Source organism: Syngnathus typhle, linkage group LG12, assembly GCF_033458585.1.
Source record: "Syngnathus typhle isolate RoL2023-S1 ecotype Sweden linkage group LG12, RoL_Styp_1.0, whole genome shotgun sequence".
Lineage (NCBI taxonomy): Eukaryota > Metazoa > Chordata > Actinopteri > Syngnathiformes > Syngnathidae > Syngnathus > Syngnathus typhle.
In genome coordinates this window covers 2732618-2753938 of record NC_083749.1, presented here as the reverse complement: position 1 = coordinate 2753938, position 21321 = coordinate 2732618, and the positions used below count along the sequence as shown (strand labels likewise).

Genomic DNA, 21321 nt, shown 5'->3' with positions numbered 1-21321 from the left:
AGCTACCAGAAGAACTTTTCTTTACTCACAAGTGGAATGTCTCGTTGAATTTCGGAGACCAGCTGTTGTTCTTGGATTTGGTCTGGAATTTACGTTTCTTGTCACTGAGGTGAGGTCCGATCATGGTGAGCTCCACAAAGGGTCGGAACATTCCAGTGGTCTGCCATTTCAAATCAGTGGCTGCCACAACTGGAAGAAACAGAACAAGTGAGCATTAATTACTGACTTTTTAATTTTTTTTCATGACAACGCCATTGTGTGAGTAATGTGCGACCTTTGGCGGAAACCTTGCGTTCTCCGCTTTTGGGATGAGTGTGGAGCTCAACCTGGACGGACACCTCGCCAATAGGGTTGGACACGCCTGATCCTATTTGAACACAAACACACACTTAGCCCACTTTAGCTGCTTTGAAATTACAAAGTCGGGATGAGATGTGGATGTGGATGCTGTTTTTTATTAAGGTTGTGTTTGTGGTCGACACACTTTGGGGGCACAACAAACACAGAGCAATGGGGGGGATGGGGGAGGTCAGATGCTCTATGATGATGAAACCTACCCCTGCTGGGCTGTATTCTTTCATTGGGAGTTAACCTAATACCCTTTCCATTGTGCACTAGCACATACGTTGCACAGGAAATAAAAAGAAAACAGCTTGTCAAGCGTGGGGTAGAATTTTTTTTAGACAAAATCCGGGGATTTTTTTTTTCTAATTGCTTACCTTGTGCCTGTTGACTGGTCACAAAGGTCTTGATGAGTGTGTCAGTGGTTTGAGTGTAGAGGGACAAGGTGTGGCGGAGTGACGACAGCTCAGCACTCTTCTCCAGGAAGGCCTTCTTCAGACCATTTCCTCCCGCATGGAAATATTGCTGAGAAAAACAAGTTTTTTTTTTTTCTCATAAGCAGATGTTCGGGCTTTATCTAAAGTGTAGACTGGTTACGTCATCTGACCTTAATGGTGTCCAGTGCAACATCCATAACGGCACACTGCCGTGGAGATAGACTCTTTGCCTCGCCCGCCATATGATCCTACACGAAAAGCTGACTTAGACTAACTAAAAAAAAAAAAACCTCACATCGAGTCACTATATTCTTACTTTGAGTTTGGAAAGTTGACCGAGCTCCTTTGCGGCCGAGAGTATCTGCGCACCCTGAAAAATAAACGATCTTGGAAACTGTAACTCCAAAAACGCACGATAAGAAAGACAAAATCAACTTACAAAGGTGTCAGTGCCCTGAGGCAGAACAATCGTTTTCTCCAGGTTGACCATCACAATCCTCCACAGCTCCTTGAGCACACGCTTCAAAACGGTCTTCTCACAAATGGTCGCAAACAGCATCAACCTGCGCAATTACGGGCGTGGAAGAAAACGCATTTGAATGTTTCCGTCCGTTACGGCACATCGGGGCAAGCGTGACCACTTACCTCCCATCCAGGAAATCCATAAGAGGCCGTAGCATGTTATCAGAGTCGGCCTCCACCTGGCTTTTGGTGTTTGCGTTGAGTGGCCCTTTTATCTGGTACAGCAGAGACGCCATCTGACGCATGCAGTCGTTGATGCGGCTCTGGAAACTGCCGTTTCACAAGGAAGTCGGCGTGAGCGAACGTCTGATCAAGCGTGGCGCTTTCAAATCTTGCCAAAGATTTGCTACCTGTTCCCAAATGTACTGCTGAGCTCATCTAGCACGCTGTTCAGCTTCACCTGCAGGTTGTTGAGCAGATCACTTGCCTCGGTGTCCATCTGCAGAAAGGATACACACAGAAAAAAAAGTCTCATCAAAAAATATGAAAGTAAAATGGCTTTCAGATATTGGAAATAGTTCACAAGCTGGAATGTAACATGTTTTTGTAATACAGCATTGGCAATGCAGCAATAAACTGAGATTGCCTTTATTATTCCAGTGATTGGAAAATGAAGCTTCAAACACGCTTCGTGAATCAGTTGTATTTTTTCACTCCTCTAGATAGCACTCTCTGCAAGCACAGAGAATTGCCACTTCTGGAGTCCAAAAATAGAACAACTGGTCCACAAAGCAAATTTGACGCTTCGTTTCTCCATCACTCAATACTTCCACTCAATTGGAAAGAAAAGGGAAAAGGAAAGTATCTCTACTGTAGATAACCCAACTGACAGTATAGAGGCATCATCTAAATAAATGTGATGTTGTGGGCCACATTATTTAAAAAATCATGACCTGGTAAGAAATGCACAGGGACATTAAAGGGCTATTAAAACATTTTTTGCTAGGTGGCACTGAGGGAAGGCTTCAGGGGAGGAACGGCAGTTACCAATCATTTGTCATGCTTCTTACCTTCTCGACTGGAGTATCCCGCTTAATGTGAATGTTAGACAATATTTTAGTAACTAAACAATAATCATATTCAAATATACGCTGGAAGTTCATATATAATCGTGACACCCACCTTCTCCCCATCAGTCTATTGCGGAATATATTTAGGGTGGAGGCAGAGATTGAGAAAAGGTAAAAACAGTCAGCAAAAGCTGTTCAAGAAGTCATGAGTGAATTGATTTGGGGAAAGGTCTTGGAAAAAAATTGATGTCTATTGTCACCAGAAATGATAATCCAATGTTATTACACAGCCTGAAAAAATTCCACAGCTGTCAATGAATTAATGATGTCACTGGGAGCAGAATTAGGATGGAAACAATTCACACGAATGATTTGGGGCTGTACTTAAGACTGCAACAAACCTCAACCTGAATTTTGTCACCTTCCTCTTCCTCCTCCTCACTCTCCTCAAACTAACAGTGAAAAGAGAATGTTAAGTCTCATTGCCAATAGGGAAAATAATCAATGCAGACATGTTGGCACTTGCCTGACATGCTGGTATTCTATTGTTGAACTAGGGAAGAAAAAAAAAAACATAAATCCCTTTATTTAAAAAAAAAAATACAACTGGTTCATGAAGTGTCAGGGTTTTCCAAACTATCTTGATCTATGATTATGTTGGAATGTATATAACCGGTAATAAATAACTTAGGTAGATTAGTTTTATGCTTACGTTGGTATGTAACCGGTAATAAACCACCTAACTCTGTCCCATCCTAAATAATGTCGTAAAACATCCCCTGCTCTGTTTACCTAGAGGTCAAGAGCTTTAACTTGTTTATTCAGTCTACTGTCACCCCCACCCTTTTCCTCTTAATAAAGATGCTCTTGTGGGAAGGGAGAGTTAGACTTCATTCGACCATCGCTGTGACAACAGCGACGAGTGAACTCTCCACCTGCAGGTGCCCAAAACGACTAACTTGTCTCCGTGTGGTTTTTGCAAAATAAGTTAGAGTGAGCACCACTCTAACATGAAGCAAATATGAAGCTTCATTTCCCCATCACTACCACTTACTACAAATAAGCCACCATGCCTAATGCATCTAGTTTTAAATCTAACCACCACTAACAAAAGTACGCACCAGAACCTTTGCGCCGTTAAATCGGCCTACTTTTTCGTGCAGAAAACCTACCTCTTCTTCTTCTTCCTCTTCCGTCACCTCATTTCGCTTTAAATGTACATTGAACACACAGGTTGAAATTTAAATTAGAATGCCTAACAGAAGAAGCTCCACAACATTTGCTGGGGGTCAAAACTAATTTTATTCCCTACACGCGTCGCATTTGGGAACTGCTTAGTTATGATAGAGCAGGAGGACATTTTATTTTGAGCACCACCTAGAAAAGTCATTGTCCGAACGGAGGCTTACCTGTGTGGCACCCATGCACTCAAACATCTTCTCCAATAGGATTCGCAATTGTTGCACGTTATTCATCAGGACGCAGGGCTGCGGGGAGAGAGTGAGATCGGTAGATTCAAAATATTGCAGAAGATTGCAAATAATAGGATTCGCCTTCATTCATTTATGTCAACTTACAATCTTCTCCTTGTCGATGTAGGAAGGAAAACTCTTGTTAAGAATGGCACTGTACTGCAAAAGAACTTTGGCAATAGTCTGCAAAGATGAGGGAGGGAAAAAAAAAGTTAATTTTTAGGAAAATGAGATGGTTCCATGCATCCTAAAATATTCTCCTTCATGGAAAAATAGGATATCAAAATACCGCTCCCACCTTGGAGAAGCGGCGACTGTACTGCCCCATGACATTGGGATCAGGGCATTCCAGTTTCTTGATGATCTCGAAGCTTTGGTTGAGTTGAGTAAAGATGTCCACCACCGAGCAGGAGAAGAGAGCGTGCTCTGACGTTTGCTGGAACTGCATTGGAACAGGATCACCACGCATGATTTTTAGAAGTCCGTCTTAAAAAGGTCCAGAAATATTCTTACCCCATCTTTTTTATCTCTCTCTAAAGCTCCATGCATAAATTCCATAGACACATCCTCATTTTCATCCAACCACTGCAGCACAAATTGCAAGAACCATCTAGGCCAAGAAAAGGACACAATAAGCATTTTGAACATCTCTGATATTGATTAATAATCTTATCGATGACTTACGATGGGTAGTCTGGAACGACATCCTTGAAGCTGGGAAGCTCCTTGACGTATTCGTTATAGAGCCATTTCACTTTGAAATGCAGATTCATGTAGTCTGTACTTTTACACAATCTCTGTTTTTCATGTTCTGGAAGACACCAAATGCACAGAGGTTTGGAAAAATAAAAATCTTGCAGAAACTGCAAATGTAACTTTAATAAACCCAAATCACGTACCTTCCATAGCATACTTTATGTCTTGTGCAAACAAAGTCCACATGACCTCCGCTGACACCTTCCCTACATTCAATTCTTGCGGAAACCTAAAATGAATGGAAAGAAATGCAACAAATGAATCGAGGAATTCAAATTAAGACCAAACAGTGGGACAAAATATTTATTGAAACCCATTCCGTTAAGCTAACGCTACTAACTGGTTCAGCACTGGCGTGTAGGAGTTCCTGTCCTCTTCAATAATGGAGACAATGAGCATAATGAGTTTAGGCCAAAAGTCCAAGTTCTTGATACTCGGACCTTGATCTTCCAAAGAGAGCTCTTCCTTGTTCTGGATTGGAAATAAACAAAAAGCCACACTTGAGTGTCACTATAGAGCCATTCCGGGTCATTGACTGTCTCATCAGTTTGTGACTCACCATTTCCACCGGCTGGTACTGTTGGCTGTAAAGATCGTGGCAGTTATTGAAGACGTAGTCGTAGGTGGAGTTGAGACAGGCCTTGACACAGTCTCGGACGACTTGGCTGGCTCTGGGTGGGGACTGTAATTCCTGGACCTGATCATCATATGGTGTAAGAAGCACGAGCAGTTACAATAACCTCACACAAAACTTTATTTAAATCAACAGTGCCACCTAGAGGAGCCAAAAAATACAACTGGTTCATGAAGCTTTTTGAAGCTTCATTTTCCCATCACTAAAATATCTATCTATTAATAACACCAAAGTTTAAATTCTGACAACGTATGTGTGTTGGATACCTTCATTCTGAAGAATGTGATACTGGTTAAAAGATCCACAGTGGATTTTAAATCCTGGAGGCGATCCTTGTTGCTGGCAGGGAAATGGTTCTACAAAAAAAAAAAAAAAAGTAGACTTAATACGCATTGCTTTGACAGCTTTTGTCTTAAATGGTGGGGAAAAAAAAAATAATAAAGAATATCCTACCCTGTAGGTAGAGAGGTCTATTCGTAAGGAATTGTGCAACTGGTCAAGGAGCTTAATAAAACGTTCTTTCTGTGGAACAAATTGTATGAAAGGTTTTCAGAAAAATACATCCTGAACTGTAAAGTCAAATAATATTGTATATAACTGAAAAAAATATATATATACATATGGGTGTGTATTGTGCTCCAGTACAAACCCCAAAATTGGAGGCCGCAAAACGGTCAGAGGCGGACACATTGGTGGAGGCGGTTGTGTGGGCGTAGAAGGCATTTATATTGGCGAGCAGCGTGCTCATCACCGCAGGAACCCCGGGACACATGTATTTAGAAGACAGGCAAGCAAAGTGCCTGAAAATAGCAACATTAGAAGAAAGAAAGAAAAAGGCCATTACGCAATGTCTAAGAGGTATGACAGAACTTTTCTGATCGTACGTCATGGCCTGGTAGATTGACTCGATTCCGTAACGCATGGCAAACTCGTCCACGATATCTTGCGCCACGTCGTCGAAATAAACTTTCCATGCGTCGTCTCCACGGGCCTCGGGGATTTTCACCACACCGTGTCCGTGGATATCCGTAGAGTGGTGGAACAGGTTCTAGAATGGAATAAAAAGGGTTTGGCCCATTAGTCATTCATGAGTTATGTTTCTTAAAATGATCTCATCAATTACCTCATGCAAACAGGTATACTGCACATGGTATGGAGCCACCTTCTCCTCCCCCTTAATCTCCACGTTGATTTGGAGGCGGATGGCCCCGGACACGGCTGACTTGTCCGTCCTCTTCTCTGTAATTTAACGCAAACTCGGTCAACAGTCGATTTACACAGCATGTCAGTATTTGATGGAGTTGTTGAGCACTCGGGAGCTACTAATAAAAGCTTTCCAAAGTGAGGTGGAGGGTGGGGGGGTTGCTGACTGAAGACATGAGCGGGGGGGGGCTGTAGGCGGAGAGTCTTGCGATTTCACCCCCTGCTATTTACTCTGACAGGCTCACCATTAAGGGTAATTCATACATGTCGTTGGGAACGGTCGGTTTTTAACTCAAGCACTTGTTAATCACACATAAGGACGAGAAGGTGGTGGGAGGGGGTTACTTTGGAGCAGATGATGGAGAAAGAACAGGGACACCGTGTTAAATGTACCAGAATTTCTTTGACTTTTCCAAAAGTTCTATAAGCACAGCACGTCGTGCTAGCTTGGTATGTTAATTTCCAAGCTCTGATTTATAGTTTCATCTGTACCAATGGATGGACTAGTAAATATTTTGGTAAAATCTTTTTTTCACAAACTTTCAATTATATCCACACGCTTAAATCTTTAGGGCCAGAGCAATTAATGTTTTTTTTTTTTTTTTTAATTCTGATGTATCGTAAACACACTCGCCTAGATTGTACCAGACGTCCATTTCTCCACTCAGTGTTCGGACTTCAATAATACTCTGGCCGAGGAAATCGTCAGATTCTCTCTTAAGACGCTGCTTGACTCTTGATTTGATGTCATCGTCCTCATCCCACACGCGCACTTTGATTCTGTCTGATGAATTGTGGCATTCGCTAAGACAAGGGAAATAAATAGGAATAAACAAATAGAGTGTCTCGAATTCATTTACCGTAATTTTCTGACAATAAGGCGCACTTGAAATCTTTTAATATTCCCAAAAATTGACCAAAATGTCTTCACTTTATTATTTGGTGCATCTTATGGTCAGAAAATTGAGGATTATAACACATAAGTGTTACTCACAAGTGATATTTCTCCTCCCACACTGGATTGAGGTTGCCAAAGATAGTTTTGGTTCTCTTTTTTGTCTTGCCCACCTGCACGGTGACATAGGGATCACTGGATCCCGTCTTATCCTTTGCCTGAAGTCCTTGTGCACAAACAACTAGACGGAAAAAAAAAGTCATCTACTGTGTGGAATCAAATATTTGATATGACGGGCATACCTGTGATGGTGACCTTGGCAGACCACTTTGAGGTACCGTCCAGTACGTTCTGTTTGATTGCCTTCATGTGTTGCGAATGGGAGGTTTTGCTGATGATAAAAACTTCCCTGATCAGTTCAAAAATTTCCGGTTTGTTCCTTTCCCTGATTTTCATTCTGTCCTTCATTGCCATGATGATATTTTGCGTCCGGTCCTCAGCGCCGTGTTTAGAACTCTTCTCGGCAGCACCTAATTATGAACCGATCGAAGAATCTGTGAGGTATGGAATAAAAAGTACGGGAAAATACCAAAGTGTACTCACGTTGTAAACAGTCAGCGTTGAGAAGTTCCTGACACTTTTCGTGACACTTGACGCCGCACTCGGAGCAGCGAACGCCCTGCCGTGCGATTCCCCACAGCAGCCCCTCACATTCATAACAGTATGTGGGTGTTGTGGCGGTCCACACTTCAAAGTTATGAGGCGTGGTGCATGATATTGGGTAGATCAGAGCTTGGAGGGTCTTCTTATACACGTGGTTTTTCTGTTTTGAAGTTTTAGGAGACGATGAAGAGAATAATTTTGTCCAATCTTAACCCCGATCTTATTTTTTGCAGCACTTACCAGTTCCTCATCCTTGATGGAAGATCTCGCAGCCAACGCAGATGCGATGCCTGCTTTACGGGCTTGGACAAGGGACTGGAGAACAGATAGAGTGTTAGGGTATTTTATAAATGAACCAAAAAATATTTATGAATATTAATATATTAATAACCCACAACCAAGGCAAACTGTGAGATATTACTAAAATGGAGGTCATTGTTTTGAGTGAGGTGGAACGTCAAAAAGGCTTGTCAGTCGGTTTAGTCATTTTCACCCAATGGTCAAAAAGCCAAAGTGAGTTTAAAGGAACTACTGAAGAGAGGATTACAACAAAGTGTTAAGTTGGATATAAAAAACAAAGAGCCGCAAGAGTGTTAGTTATCGTTTTGAGGAAAGCGGCAAGCCTGTGAACACACTGGCAAAATTATTCATGCCGTTAGAAAAAAAAAATGAAATAACACTGGTCAACAAATTATCACTACATTTTTCAATCAGAGATTACATCTGCTGTTGACCAGTGTCATAGGAAATATACATGCAATTGTTATAATTTCCAATTAACATGGATTCTCCAATTAGATAGAAAAAAAAAATCATGCTGCAGTTATAAGAAATTGAAGCGAGTAGTGTTTTGTTTATCCAACTTGTTAGCTTACTGGATTCTAATAACTTACCATAGCCTGACCAGGCAGAGAGAATGCATTCAAGAGAGTTGTGGGGAATAGTTTCAGGTTTAAGAGAGGAGGGAGAGAACAATTAGCAGCTTGCTTTCAAATACGTTTCAATGATGAGACTCTAATCAAATCCCTCAAAACCAATAAATAGCTGCTCTCTCAAACAGAGAGATGAACTCACAAAGACACAAAACATGCAGTCAAAAGAACAAGAATAAATATATTTAAAAAGAACTGAAAATGCTTATACTGACCACATCGCTAACCAAGGCGATATTTTTCTTTTTACGAAGGTCTGGCATACTATCAATCCCATACAGCCCTGGTCCACCACTGTTCTCAAAAAAAAAGAATAAAATAAATGAAAAAAAAAAAACAGCATTAGTGCAAAAATGTATTTTATTTGAGATAATCTATCAATTTAAAAGGACAAACTAAATTAACCGGATTTCGCCACGATGCTGTTTGACTTACCTTGGTTTTACCCAGGCCTGTCTTACACTCGGTTCATCATGACAAACCTGTAAAGAAAAAACATGAGCTGTTAGATCATTTACAAAATTTAAATCATTTCATTCATTTGAAATGAAATGAGTAATGGAACATGCATTTGGATAGTTTAATACTTGCCACAAAGAAAGAAATGGAACTAGGTTGAAGCACAAGTTTCCACCCCTCTACAGGGTTATGTTTAATGATAAAATAAATAATGATGAAAGACATTTGTTGAAATATTTTATCATACAAATTATTTCACAGTCACCAAAATAATCCAAAAAAAATTCTCCCAAAACCTTTTTTATGTTAAGACTTCCAACAGTGTTATGAAGCCTTATTTGCTGTAAACAAAAACTGACGGCAAAAATAAAAACATACAGCACACAAATAAAAATTTAATATGGAGCTAACAGAATTGGAGCAACCTGATTTTCTTCTTGCACTGTCTCTGTGAAGAAAGTCACGAACATCTCATTAGAAAGACTTTCAATCAAACTTGGAAGGCATTTCATTTTCAAATTCCCGTATTACCTTTAATACACATCTCCTGAGATCGAAATCCTTGAGAACCTTGAGAACCACAAGACCCCTGAGACCCTTGAGTAGACTGGGAGAGCCTCTGATGAATCTGCTTCTTTTCCCGAAGAACGCGCTGAAAGTTAGCTATACGTGCTTTGTGATCGGAATCGAGAGGTTTTCCAACCTCCTCCACCATGTTTTCAGGAGGACAACTGAAGGGTACTTCATCTGAACTGTACAAAACATCCAACGGACTCTCAGCTTGGATGACGGGGCAATCATTTGGGTTAAGGTAAAGGTCGGGCATTTCCGAATTAGTTTTATAGTCTTCTTTGATTTGAATAATCTCTTCATCACTTCTATCTGTTACGATTGACAGAGAGTGGCCAGACTCTTGCTCCATTGATTGGACAGAACATGACGGTTTGTCCGATATCTTTCCAGGATCTTGAACGTCTGAAACTTCACTGACCTCCGTTGTGGGGACACATGGAGTGTGATCGTTGGACACATCTGTGTGTGTAATGACAGGCAGAGATGCCTCCAAGATGTCATCATCCAAATCGTCAGGGTTGAGGCCGTCAAACATTTTCCAAGCCCCCTTCACAGAAGACTTGAAATTTAGCACAGCTTTGCTAAAAGTCCGAAGATCAAATCCTACACTGGAAGAAACCTCTAAAGAATGTTGTGACGCAGATTCTCCTCCATCATCTTTTGAGATGCTGTGATCAGTCCAATCCTGGTCCAAACTCTGTCCTGATCCAAGTTCAAGAGTGTCTCCAGATGATGTGTAGTCATCACACAGGTCCCCACCATCACAGTCTGTCAAGAAGATATTGGAGCAACTCCCACTAATGGAGGAGCACCTACCCTCTGTATTTTGACATTTGTCCAAACTAGGAGAACATGCGGGAGAGTTGTAATGAATTCCAAAAAGTAATGAGAGGTGTTCCGAGCTAGCCCCTGAAGAAGGACCTGGTGTGTTGCTTTGTGTTTCTGGACAACAGTCGTCCCAAACATGTGGCTCTTCAATATTTCCATAGGAGGGTTCACTCTCGCTCCAACCTCCCTCTCCACAAGTACTGAAGTGTTCAGAAGGCCACCTGTCATTTTCTGGGTCAATACAAATAAATCCTGACCTGGAGTAGTCACAGGATGACAAAGAGTGGTTACGTTGGTAGTCCTGACCTTGAGGAAGACGAAAAAGCTCCTGTATATTTGAGCTTTGTAATTCTTTGTCCTGAATAGGTTGTTGGTTTGATTGGAGTGTAATTTGACCGCCAATCGATTGCTTGGAAGGACCGTGAGATGTTTTTTTGCAATCAGACAGCGGAGATGTCGGTCTCTTGAGAGGTGACGTAACAGCGTTCTGTCTTCCTAAGCTTCCTCGCCTGAGTCTGTGACTTTGAGAAAGTGGACTCGAGTAAGGTGCAGCTGAAGCGCCGGAGTACAACTCGCCAATTTCACTTAGCACCGCGTCAACGCAACACGAAACTTCGTCCACTGAGCCTCGCACGGACGTTAAGTACTGCCTGAGGTCTGATATTTCCTCCTGGATCTTATTTATGCCTTTGAGCTCTTTCAGGATATGATCCACTAGATTACTAGAACCTTGCTCCTCGTCTTGTTTGACATCTTCAATGTGGAGCTTTTTAATTATCTGGGGTAGCGTTTCCTCCATAGCAGACTCACAATCAGAACATGATTGGCTAAGGGACTGATTGGACTCTAGTTTGTCGTTTACTTGCGGTATATTCAAGCTGTGTTCCACCATGAGTGATTGCGGAAGAACGTCAAGGTCTTTCAGGTTGCGCTCATCTTGTCCATCGAGGCGTCCGTTGGGGAACATCTCCATGAAGTAACTAGCTATTCCCAAAGAATATTGTGATTGCCCAGTAATACGTCCCGAGATTGGTGTAAGCAATCATCTTCGGTACCTGGCAATGTCAGACCAAAGAGAATCAGTTTTATGATTTCTAATTTGGGTTTTGAGAATAAGCAAAATACAATTTCAAATCTAGGTAACTCTGGTATGAACAATACACAATAGGCTTGCCTGCACTCTCTGTGACGACAACTTGCTAACAACTTGCATGCAGCTGCTTCGATCTCTGTAATTGCAACGCTTTGGAATCACAGCAATTAGATGACGGATCAAATCTCTGCTCTTCACGTCCTGTTTTAACGTTACCAGCTGCTATACTGGATCGCTCCGGTACGACCCTTTCTAGATACCAGAGTGAACACTGATCAGTATAAAAGTAAAAGAAGAATATATTGTATGACATTACATCTTTCCAATTCAAAACTTACTTTAGCCAATCAAAATAAATTTTAAATGCTAATTTGTTAATTTACGTATATGTCGAGTGATACATCTGCTGTCCAATGTTCTGTCTAAACTTGCCTAATAATTAACATTACACAATAACAATTGCAGATAAATATATGTATCTTAAAGAAGTTTATTTGAAAAGCTGCAAATTAACATATTAAAAAAATCCTTACCTTATAGTAGAAGAAGAAAAATAAGAGGAAGATCCTGATCCAGCATCATCACATCTGATCCAGTTCAATAATTGATGCGATTATATGATTCACACGTATTTGAATTTCTTGCTGTGCCCGATTTAAAAATATATATATTCGTAAACTTGTTGAGGACAGAGTTTCCTCATCGGTACCGCTGCATTGTTAAATCGTACAAGTGAGGGGAAGCAGTTCAGACATCACATGATAATCTCGACACCCCCCCACCCCTCGCCCGTTTGCACGCTTTCTCACTCCCTCTGGCAGCGTAATTCAGCACAAAGACGATTCGAGGTAGATGCACAGCCTCATCGTTTCCCTCTGTCTGGTTCTGCCACATTCCTAATTTACTCAGCATTGCGTTTGTATTTCACTTTCCATTAAAAGCTTGATAACAATCACATAATCAGAGTACAATAGAATATGAAAATAGATTATATTAATCTTCTTGGAGCTAAAGAGTTGAGCAGTGGCTAAACCTGCCCAGCCACTTTTTTTTACAAATTATATATTTTATATATATTTTTTACGTTTTTGCTCCTCTTATTTATTATGTTATTTGTTTATTTATTATTTATTCATCAGTCTTATTCATTCACTGTTTGTGCCTTCTTGTTTTTATTTTGTTGTTTACTTGTATGTATCTTGTGTACTATGTCTTGTCACCGTGAGATAGTGGGAACGTCATTTCGATTTATTTGTGTCTTGGCATGTGAAGAAATTGACAATAAAGCAGACTTTGACTTTGAAAGTGCATAAGTCAAAAATGGAAAAAAAAAGATCGTTGGAATAAGGAAAAGTGTCATTTCTATTTAGAGTATGAATGATGGAGTAAAATGATAATATCATGGAGGACGGGTGTTTTGACTGCATACCTCTCGTAGTTGAACTCTGACTTTATTGATGGCTTTCAGCCAACGAACTCTGGATGGAGAAAATGGTAAAGGTGACCCTTCATCGTGAAACCTGGGACACACAAAATTATGAGCGTAAATAAAAAAATAAAAAATAAAAAAGTACAGGGAAAAACATTGCATATTTTCAGGTACGAGTTAATCAAAACTGTACCTGTGAAGTTTAGACACAACTTTCTCTGCTGGGGTTTCATTTTGTGAACTCCGTCTTGCGTCGAAGGCCGGTTGAGGTTGAACCTTCTCGCCGACAGCGGAGTGTCCGTTTGTTGCAAGATTTGAGGAAGGATAGAAGCCGGCGCTGTGAAAGGAGTGGAAGCATTCTTCGATTTCCGACCCTCCGGTGCTTTCGTGACCGATCTCGCTCAGCTGAGAGCTGGTCTGACTCAGGTTTCCCGATGACCCAAATCGACTACTTTCCACTGGACTGAATTGGAAAAAGAGAGAAATGATGTCAGATTTATTTTGTAGATCAAAACTTTATAAATGAATGAGTTCTATCACTTTTGTTAGATAAGTGGGGATTTTTGTGATAAACTTTTTTTCAAAACATATTGAGTTTCGATTTTTAAATGACCGAATAAGTGAATGTTGAACAAATTTATGCTAAGTGAGCCCCACTGATCTACTAACAATTATTTAATATTCAATTTTGCTTGATCAATATTTGTTCTACCTACTAAAACACGTGTTGCATAGATACAACACACAACCTAAAAAGATACCAAACCTTGAAAGGTGAGATTGTGGCATGTTAAAAATAGTGAAATACGCAAGTTGAAGATATGTTAGCAGTTATAGATCCTAGTTATATATTTTGGAGGAGTTTATAGGAATACTGCACAAATATGAAATGTGAATGATGAAATATGAAAAACCAATGCACATGCACTATGAATATGGAAAAAAAAAACAGACTCCCATGCTCAAACACATTTTATGTCGACATGCTGTAAATAAAAAAACAGCAAGACATGAGACAGATATTTTTTTTTCTTTTTTACTCTTCTTTGATATACCAATTGAAAATAGTTATCAAATCGAGGCCCATAAAATAGAGTAAAATGTGTTTGACGTTGGAATCATGTTTTGTAGTGACGTGAATATTTAATGTACTTTGAATTAAAGTAAGGAGGGTTGCAGAGCTGAGCGTGTCATTTATTTTTGGGAGGGGGAGGGGTGTAATTGCATCATAAATGGTAAGGAACACGTCCATTTATAATGCTTTTACTAGCCTTTTGGTATTCAACAGAATCCTCTTAGATGAGTCGTCCAACGGCTCGTCGGCGGTAGGACCTGCAGAAGGGTTTGTTTCTACAAGCTTTTTGGTATCTTTGGAGGTCAAGGATGTGGAGGAATCTAGGTCAGGGGTGGAAATGCGTACCTGGGGGTGGGCTACCTCATCTGTGGAACCTACCGATTCAGCTTTTGAGGGGTCAGATGTGGAAACTTTTTGTGTTTCGCCACTTGTAGGCTTGCTATTGTTCTTTGGTTGAGTTGTTATTACCGGAGCGGCGGCTTGCTCCGCTTGCCACGGAAATCCAATCTTTGTCCGAAATAATGAAGGAGTAACAGTTTTGTCCTCTTGAAATAAGCCTCCAGATAGTGTTTTTAATCCTGAAAAAAGAGAACTACCCGTTTCTGCTGAAGCAGGAGATGACGTTTGTGGGGAAAATAAAGAACCGAGTGATTTTCCTGCGTCGCTCTGTGTTGATATAAAACCAAACAAAGGCTTGCTTTGAGGTGGTTCTGCATCTTTTTGCAAATTGGCAACAGCTTGGGCTGTATTGGAATTATTTTTTGGAACAGATTTGTCATCTTCATGCCTAGACGGTTCCTCGGTGCGGATGATGTTTTCCTCAACAGTAGGTGTTCCTTTTTTTGTGTCGTCGGTTTGACCGACCTGTTCACATTTATTTGTGGAAGATGTTGAGTCTTCACAAGCAGCCTCAGCTGACGCTACAATATTTTTTGGCATGATGCTTGAATTCTCCTGAGTGCAACTTTCGTGGTTGGAGTCCACCATTTTATTTGAATTTGTCACAGTAGTATTTGGTGCCAAATTGTCATGTGGTTGTGAGGTAGTCGTAGTTTTTGGCTTCTGCTCAGTTGGCATTGATTCAGATGGCTTTGGTGGTTGCCCCATACCCCGAGGTGCAGCCCCTCCACCTGGTGTTCCAGTTTGTGATCCTGCAGTCTGGGCCGCGAGACCTCCAAACATTCCGCCGAGGAAAGAGCCCCCAGACTGTGCAGCGGTAGCAGTCCCTCCAAAAAGCCCACCCAGTAACTGCCCACCAGTTTTTGGGACATTTGGCTTTGCATTGGATTGTCCTCCGAACATTCCAAAGATTGATCCTCCTGGAGAGGGTGCGGTATTAGATTGGGGAGCAGAACCCTTGGTTAAATTTCCTAATAAACTTCCACCTGAGTTAGGAGGTGCTGTCGGAGTGTTGGAACCTCCAAAAATACTCCCAAGTAGAGAAGCTCCAGGTTGGCTAGCAGTGGATTGAGGTGTTGATCCTCCCAGTCCAAAAAGTGAACTCCTCTCTTGAGACTGAGGACCTGCATCTGAAGACACTATTGGTTTAAAAAGGGAGGACATAAATCCTGTGACTGTATCTGTTCCTGTATCTGTTGATAAGCTACCAACAGTTTTGTCCAATGTTGGTGTCTTTTGAGGCATCTCAACCACAGGTGTGGTTGTCGCCCCTTCGTTTTTCTGAGGTGTTTTTTCTAGAGTGGATTGATCACTTACAATCGTTGCTTCTGTGGGTTCTTGCACTGGAATACAAGTTTCATATTCAGCCTCATGATCTTCTTGGGTTGGTTTGTCGGTTTTATCAAGGTCACCAGGTTTTTGAAGTGGGCTTTCGACTGGACCTGTAGATGCGGCCTTCTGCAATGAGTCTGTGTTCTGTTCTGTGCTTTGAGGGACAACGGTAATTGTAGACGATTCTTGAACATCTAAAGATGGAGCGGTATGGTCATCACATGTCTTTTGTATAGGTTCAGAGAGAGCGGTGGTTTTCTGGTCATCATTTAAATTTGGTTTAGCTGTTGGTGTGGACGATTCAATTAAAACTGAATCTTTGGATGCTGGAAGCAAACTTGCACCAGGACATTCAGCAGGAATTGAAGCTTTGGCCTTCTGGACTGTAGCTGATCTTCCCAGAATACCTCCAGAAGCAGAGCTATTATTTTGAGGGACTGAAGTTTGTGTGGCAGCCCCACCAAATAGTCCACTCAATGCCCCACTGGCCTGTGTTGCTGTGGTTGACGATGCTGGAGCTCCAAATATCCCTGCTAAAATAGACCCTCCAGTCTGAGATCCAGGGGTCCGGGTAGCAGATCCACCAAATAAGCCTCCAATGAAGGATTCTCCTGCTTGAGGTCCTGCTGTCTGAGGAAAAGAACCGCTATTTTTTGGAGTCTGCAGATTAGACTGCTGAGTCTGCCCTCCAAATAATCCGCCTAGTAATGATCCTCCAGGTTGTGAAGTTTGAGGTGAAGAGCCTCCAAACATAGCCCCCAATAAAGAACCTCCAGACTGAGATCCAGGTTGAGGGGACGAGTTTCCAAACACAGAGAATATACTTTTAGCTTCTGCCTCGTTGGGCCTCGGTGATCCAGATGCTGTTGCTGTAGGAGATGAAACTTTTTGGTTTTCACTAGGTCCAGAAAATAATGAAAGTAAGCCTTTTACTGGACTGTCTGAAATGAATTCTGTTTTTGAAGATGTCTGATCAGGTCCCTTGGCCTTAGACATCAGGTCCGTCGCTGGTTTTTCCTCAAGGGGTGCAACAGCTTCAGGGGTACTATTAGCGATACTTGTTTTGGGGACACATTCAGAATTATGTTCTGAACTTACAGGATCCTTTGTAATAGACTGAGGTTCTCTTGAGTTACTTTTTTCATTGCTTCCTGCACTTTCACTTGAAACCTCACTCATAGGTTCTTGAACCATGGTTTTGGACACAGATGGACCTTGGGAAGACTGTGGAGGTTCTTTAATAGAAGAACTATTGCTGGGTGACAATTTAGGAGTTGACTGTGTAAGTTTGCTAATGTCTGAAATAGAGGGTGCAGTTTTACAGGGTTCTTTGGTTGGTGCAGCAGTATTTCCTACTGGTCTTGGTGTTTCAGAGGCATTGGGGGTACTGAACATGGAGAATAATGATTTTCTGGGACCTTCACTTGAGGTAGACAATCCCCCTAATATACCCCCTAGAACTGATGTGGCTTGGGGCTGCTGTTTTGGTGTCGGAGCTTCTCGTTGTTGTTGAGCTTGTGGTTGGACTACTTTTTGGTGTGGCGATGAGGTCCTTGGGGGTTGGGTTGGAGTGGGACTGGGATCGCTAAATATTGAAAACAGACCCTTCACGGGGTTTTCAGTGGAACTTGATCCAGAAATAAGTCCTCCTAAGAGAGATCCTGTTTGAGATTGAGACTGCTGGGTGTTAGAACTACCAAACAATGAGAAAATCCCTGGGGTCTGCTGGTCTTTTGGAGGACATGTTCCCTGTTGCGGCACCTCATCCTTGGTCTCTCTTTGAGAAGGAGGAGGTGTGGAGTGAGAGCCTCCAAACATAGTCAGTAAACCTTTACCAGGTGATTCGACTTGCGGATGATGTGGAGTGGTGTTAGGTATATTCCCTTGAGACGGCCCAGTGCTAGGTGTAGATTGTGCTGAAGTTGACCCACTTAGCACAGAAAATAAACTTTTTCCAAATGAGGATTCTTGTGGAGGTGCAGATGACTTTGTGGTTTGAGTTGTAGGTTCAGATTGTGTTGCTGCTGTTAGCATTTCGCCAATTGAAAAGCCAAACAGGCTTCCAGAGGGTTTTGGTTTGGTTTCTTGTTTCGTCTGACCAGGAAGTGATGAAACCTTCGATTGAAATGTTTCGGATTTTGAGGAGGGGAGGTCTTTTTCTGGCACAGTTGTACCACTTTGGTTCAGTGTTCGTTGTCTTTGTATACTACTCTTGGGTCTAGCTGTGGTTGGCATGGGCGTGTCCTTTTGTTGTGGCGGAGAGGGCTCGTTGTTAAATAAACTGCTAATTGATCCAAATATATTTGATACTCCTGTAGACTCTTTGTTTGGACCAGCACTTGCTTCTATTGAACCAGTATTGATTTGCTGATTGACGGATGTCTGTGAAACCTTCTTCGGCTCTTGCTTGGGTTCCTCTATTCCAACTGCAGATTTGAGGAAGTTCATGAATCCAGGTTGCTCGGAGGTTTTTTCAGCTGCTATATCCACCGGCTTTTCAGTTGCTAGTTGAGGCAGCCGGTCTTGAATTTGAGATTCGTTTGATCTCGATGGAATTGTGCTGATCTCCGTTGTGATTTGTCGGGGTAGTCGAGATTTCTGTGAATTGATATGAGATTGCTTTGCTGGAGGGGTCACTGGAATTTGGGGTAGAATTCTTCCCTGTGTTTTTTTTGCTGAACTCTCAGGTGTACTTTCTTCTTTGATTATCTTTGCCTTCAAACTTTGTAGGCCAGAAGAAAACACATTTTTAGAATTTTTATCAGTTGTATTGTCAGGTTCTCTTTGATTACAGGAAGATAAGCTCGATTTTATCGATTCAACTGTTGTACTTTTGCCCACAACCGATGAAATGAGGGAAGAAATCTTTTTGACCTGACGATTCGGTTGTGGTTCTCCCGGAGCGACTCTCTTCCTCCAGTCTTCTTCTGATACATCATCAACATGTTTTACGGTAACACCAGTGGATGAACGACGTCGTTGACTAGGCTGGTAACAATTGTAAAGGATCTGCTGATTATTACTCACAGTTGCAGTGGAACTCAAGGAAACTGCAACTTTTTGAGCAAGAAATGTTCGAGTTTCTTGGCTATTCCACCGAGGACCCTGATAGTCGTTATTATGGCAGGAAAGGTCAATGACATCTCCTGGCATGCAGTTGGGTTGCCTTGGATCCATACGAACTTTGTTCAAGGTGTAAGATCTGAAATCTACACCTTGTTGGTCTGGTAACAAAAAGGAATCCTCAAACATTTGAGCAAACTGTTCTAGATTTAGATTCATGATTTGATTTCCTTTTCTATAAGCCGCAGACAAATCTAAAGGGGCGTTGAGGAGTTGAGATTCATTCACATCTTGACCGGGCAACCACAGAAGCTCATCTTCATTGTAGAGTGGAATTTTGAAGCCACACACTAAAACCGTTTCGTTGAAAAGCAGAGCACTGGGAAAACTATCGCACGGATTTCCGGAAGAATTATCTTCGGGCGAACATGCGTATACATATTCACCCGCTGAATCTGTGAGTAAGGCGTAAATATACTCGTGATCCGTATAAACAAAGTAACCACAGTCACCATCTTCAGCTGGCCACCACATTCCTTGCTCCAACAGTGTAAGCCACTGCTGGTACCATTCTACGTCTTCTAGGTACATTGAATCGTCAATTTCTTGATGGACATTTGAGTGATTTGAATCTTTTAACGGAGTGAAATTATATTGCGTTTGCTGAATCGTGTTATCTATACCATGCTGCCAATTTGGTGAATAAGACAAGCTCGGTGCCGTTTCCTCGTAGTAGCCTTCATGGTATGTAATTCCGTTCAAGCTGTAAGTGCTGCCGTCATGAGACGAATTCCATTTTCCCGTATTTGATTTGGTTGTTAAATTCAATATTCCTTGTTCACTAGATGAATGCTGTAGGTTTGCTAACTCTTCGTGACTAGTCCAAAATTTCGGAGGGTAAGAACCATCATTTCCGGTCGACAAATGTGGCTCATTATGGCAAATTGCACCTTGCCAGGTGGTAGAGGAAGAAAGTTGCTGGTTGATTTTTGGAGAACTGTACCCAAGAGCTTGCAATGACAAATTTTCATAGCTATGAGAATAACCAGAGTCCTCTCCTTGGAATTGAGAATTTAAAGATTCATTCTGGAACTGCTGCCATATTGTGCTACCAAGGATCCACTGGTTTTCATCATAGGAGGGACTTATCTGATATGAAGAAAGTTGACTGTTATAAATATTTTGGCTTGTTGGTTCATACAATGAGGGCATGCTCCCACATATATATGGTCCGATGGTCTTTACTGAGCAGTTTGTATAAGAGCGAGAGGAATATAACTGAGGTAAATTACCGGTACTAAATGACGAATACGTGGCGTGACTCTGATGTGATCTTGCAAACGTAACAGACGTTCTTAAGTCGAGACTGTCAGAATCAATTGCGACGGGTGCACGTTTGAAATCGTGTCTGCTCGGTCTTGGAATGAAATTATTTGGACCACTAACCTGACTGACACTTTTCCCAGCACTAGTTGTCAATCTAGATGAGGGATGAAGTTCCTCAGAACTCTGGTTTGATATTTTATGCTGTTGATAGCCAGTAGAGTCCGTCGAGACGTTTTTATTTTCAAGTCTAGTAAAACTTTGTTGGGCAGTTTTTTGTAAAGATTTTGGAGAAAATTGTGCCTGAGTCTGCAATGTGGTATTTTGGACTGCGTGTTTATGGCCATCTTGAGATGACAGTTGGTCTAGTGATGAATGGCTGGTTACGTCATGGTCCTTAGATGATTTTGTTAACTTGTTAAACAAATCTGAGAACACTCCAGATTGAGTTGAAGGCTCTTTGGTTTGTTGGCTACTTTCCACATGAATCGATTGCTGCCTATTCTGAAGTCTGGATTGTTGGTGAAGCTGTTTTTCTGCAGCGGACTTATCTGCTCCAAAAGAACCACCTGCTTGATTATTTTCTTTTGAGTGGTCAGGTGGTTGATTTTGTTCGGATTTTTGAACGTTCCTCACTTGGGCTTGTTCTGTCCTTTGGCCAATTCCATGAGATTGGGTTGATGGTGGATTTTGTGTGTTTATGCTGTCAGCAGAAGCAAATTTCAAAAGACCTGATAAGAGGCCACCTTGTTTGGATGGGGGTTGCTTAACTGGAACTGTTTGTTGTCGTGGAATCTTTGATTCGTTTTGTCTTGCGGTTTGATTTCGGAGTTCTGCTCCTTGATTTGGACTTTGCATGTCGGGATGAGTCAAATTACGAT

At 41.6% G+C, this 21321-nt stretch overlaps 1 protein-coding gene across 3 annotated transcripts in view; it reads right to left on the bottom strand.

Moving 5' to 3' along the window:
* Nucleotides 1-21321, bottom strand: part of LOC133163019 (protein unc-13 homolog B-like) — a 34845-nt gene that overhangs the window by 1656 nt on the left and 11868 nt on the right. For 2 of the 3 annotated variants that reach the window (XM_061292523.1, XM_061292524.1), the window contains exons 9-38: nt 13442-13711; nt 13249-13339; nt 9302-9348; nt 9082-9160; nt 8175-8249; nt 7875-8094; nt 7574-7801; nt 7371-7512; nt 7011-7180; nt 6297-6412; nt 6058-6221; nt 5823-5973; nt 5627-5695; nt 5440-5529; nt 5099-5236; nt 4880-5010; nt 4683-4768; nt 4468-4594; nt 4297-4393; nt 4082-4225; nt 3889-3966; nt 3721-3798; nt 1652-1740; nt 1425-1571; nt 1219-1342; nt 1096-1149; nt 950-1027; nt 720-867; nt 275-367; nt 30-189 (exon numbers count right to left, since the gene is read on the bottom strand). In XM_061292523.1, the coding sequence (XP_061148507.1) occupies nt 30-189; nt 275-367; nt 720-867; nt 950-1027; nt 1096-1149; nt 1219-1342; nt 1425-1571; nt 1652-1740; nt 3721-3798; nt 3889-3966; nt 4082-4225; nt 4297-4393; nt 4468-4594; nt 4683-4768; nt 4880-5010; nt 5099-5236; nt 5440-5529; nt 5627-5695; nt 5823-5973; nt 6058-6221; nt 6297-6412; nt 7011-7180; nt 7371-7512; nt 7574-7801; nt 7875-8094; nt 8175-8249; nt 9082-9160; nt 9302-9348; nt 13249-13339; nt 13442-13711 (3684 nt within the window). Of the gene's footprint in view, nt 1-29; nt 190-274; nt 368-719; nt 868-949; nt 1028-1095; nt 1150-1218; nt 1343-1424; nt 1572-1651; nt 1741-2712; nt 2764-2837; nt 2865-3720; nt 3799-3888; nt 3967-4081; nt 4226-4296; nt 4394-4467; nt 4595-4682; nt 4769-4879; nt 5011-5098; nt 5237-5439; nt 5530-5626; nt 5696-5822; nt 5974-6057; nt 6222-6296; nt 6413-7010; nt 7181-7370; nt 7513-7573; nt 7802-7874; nt 8095-8174; nt 8250-9081; nt 9161-9301; nt 9349-13248; nt 13340-13441; nt 13712-21321 lie in introns of all 3 variants that reach the window. The other variant, XM_061292522.1, reaches the window with a different exon arrangement.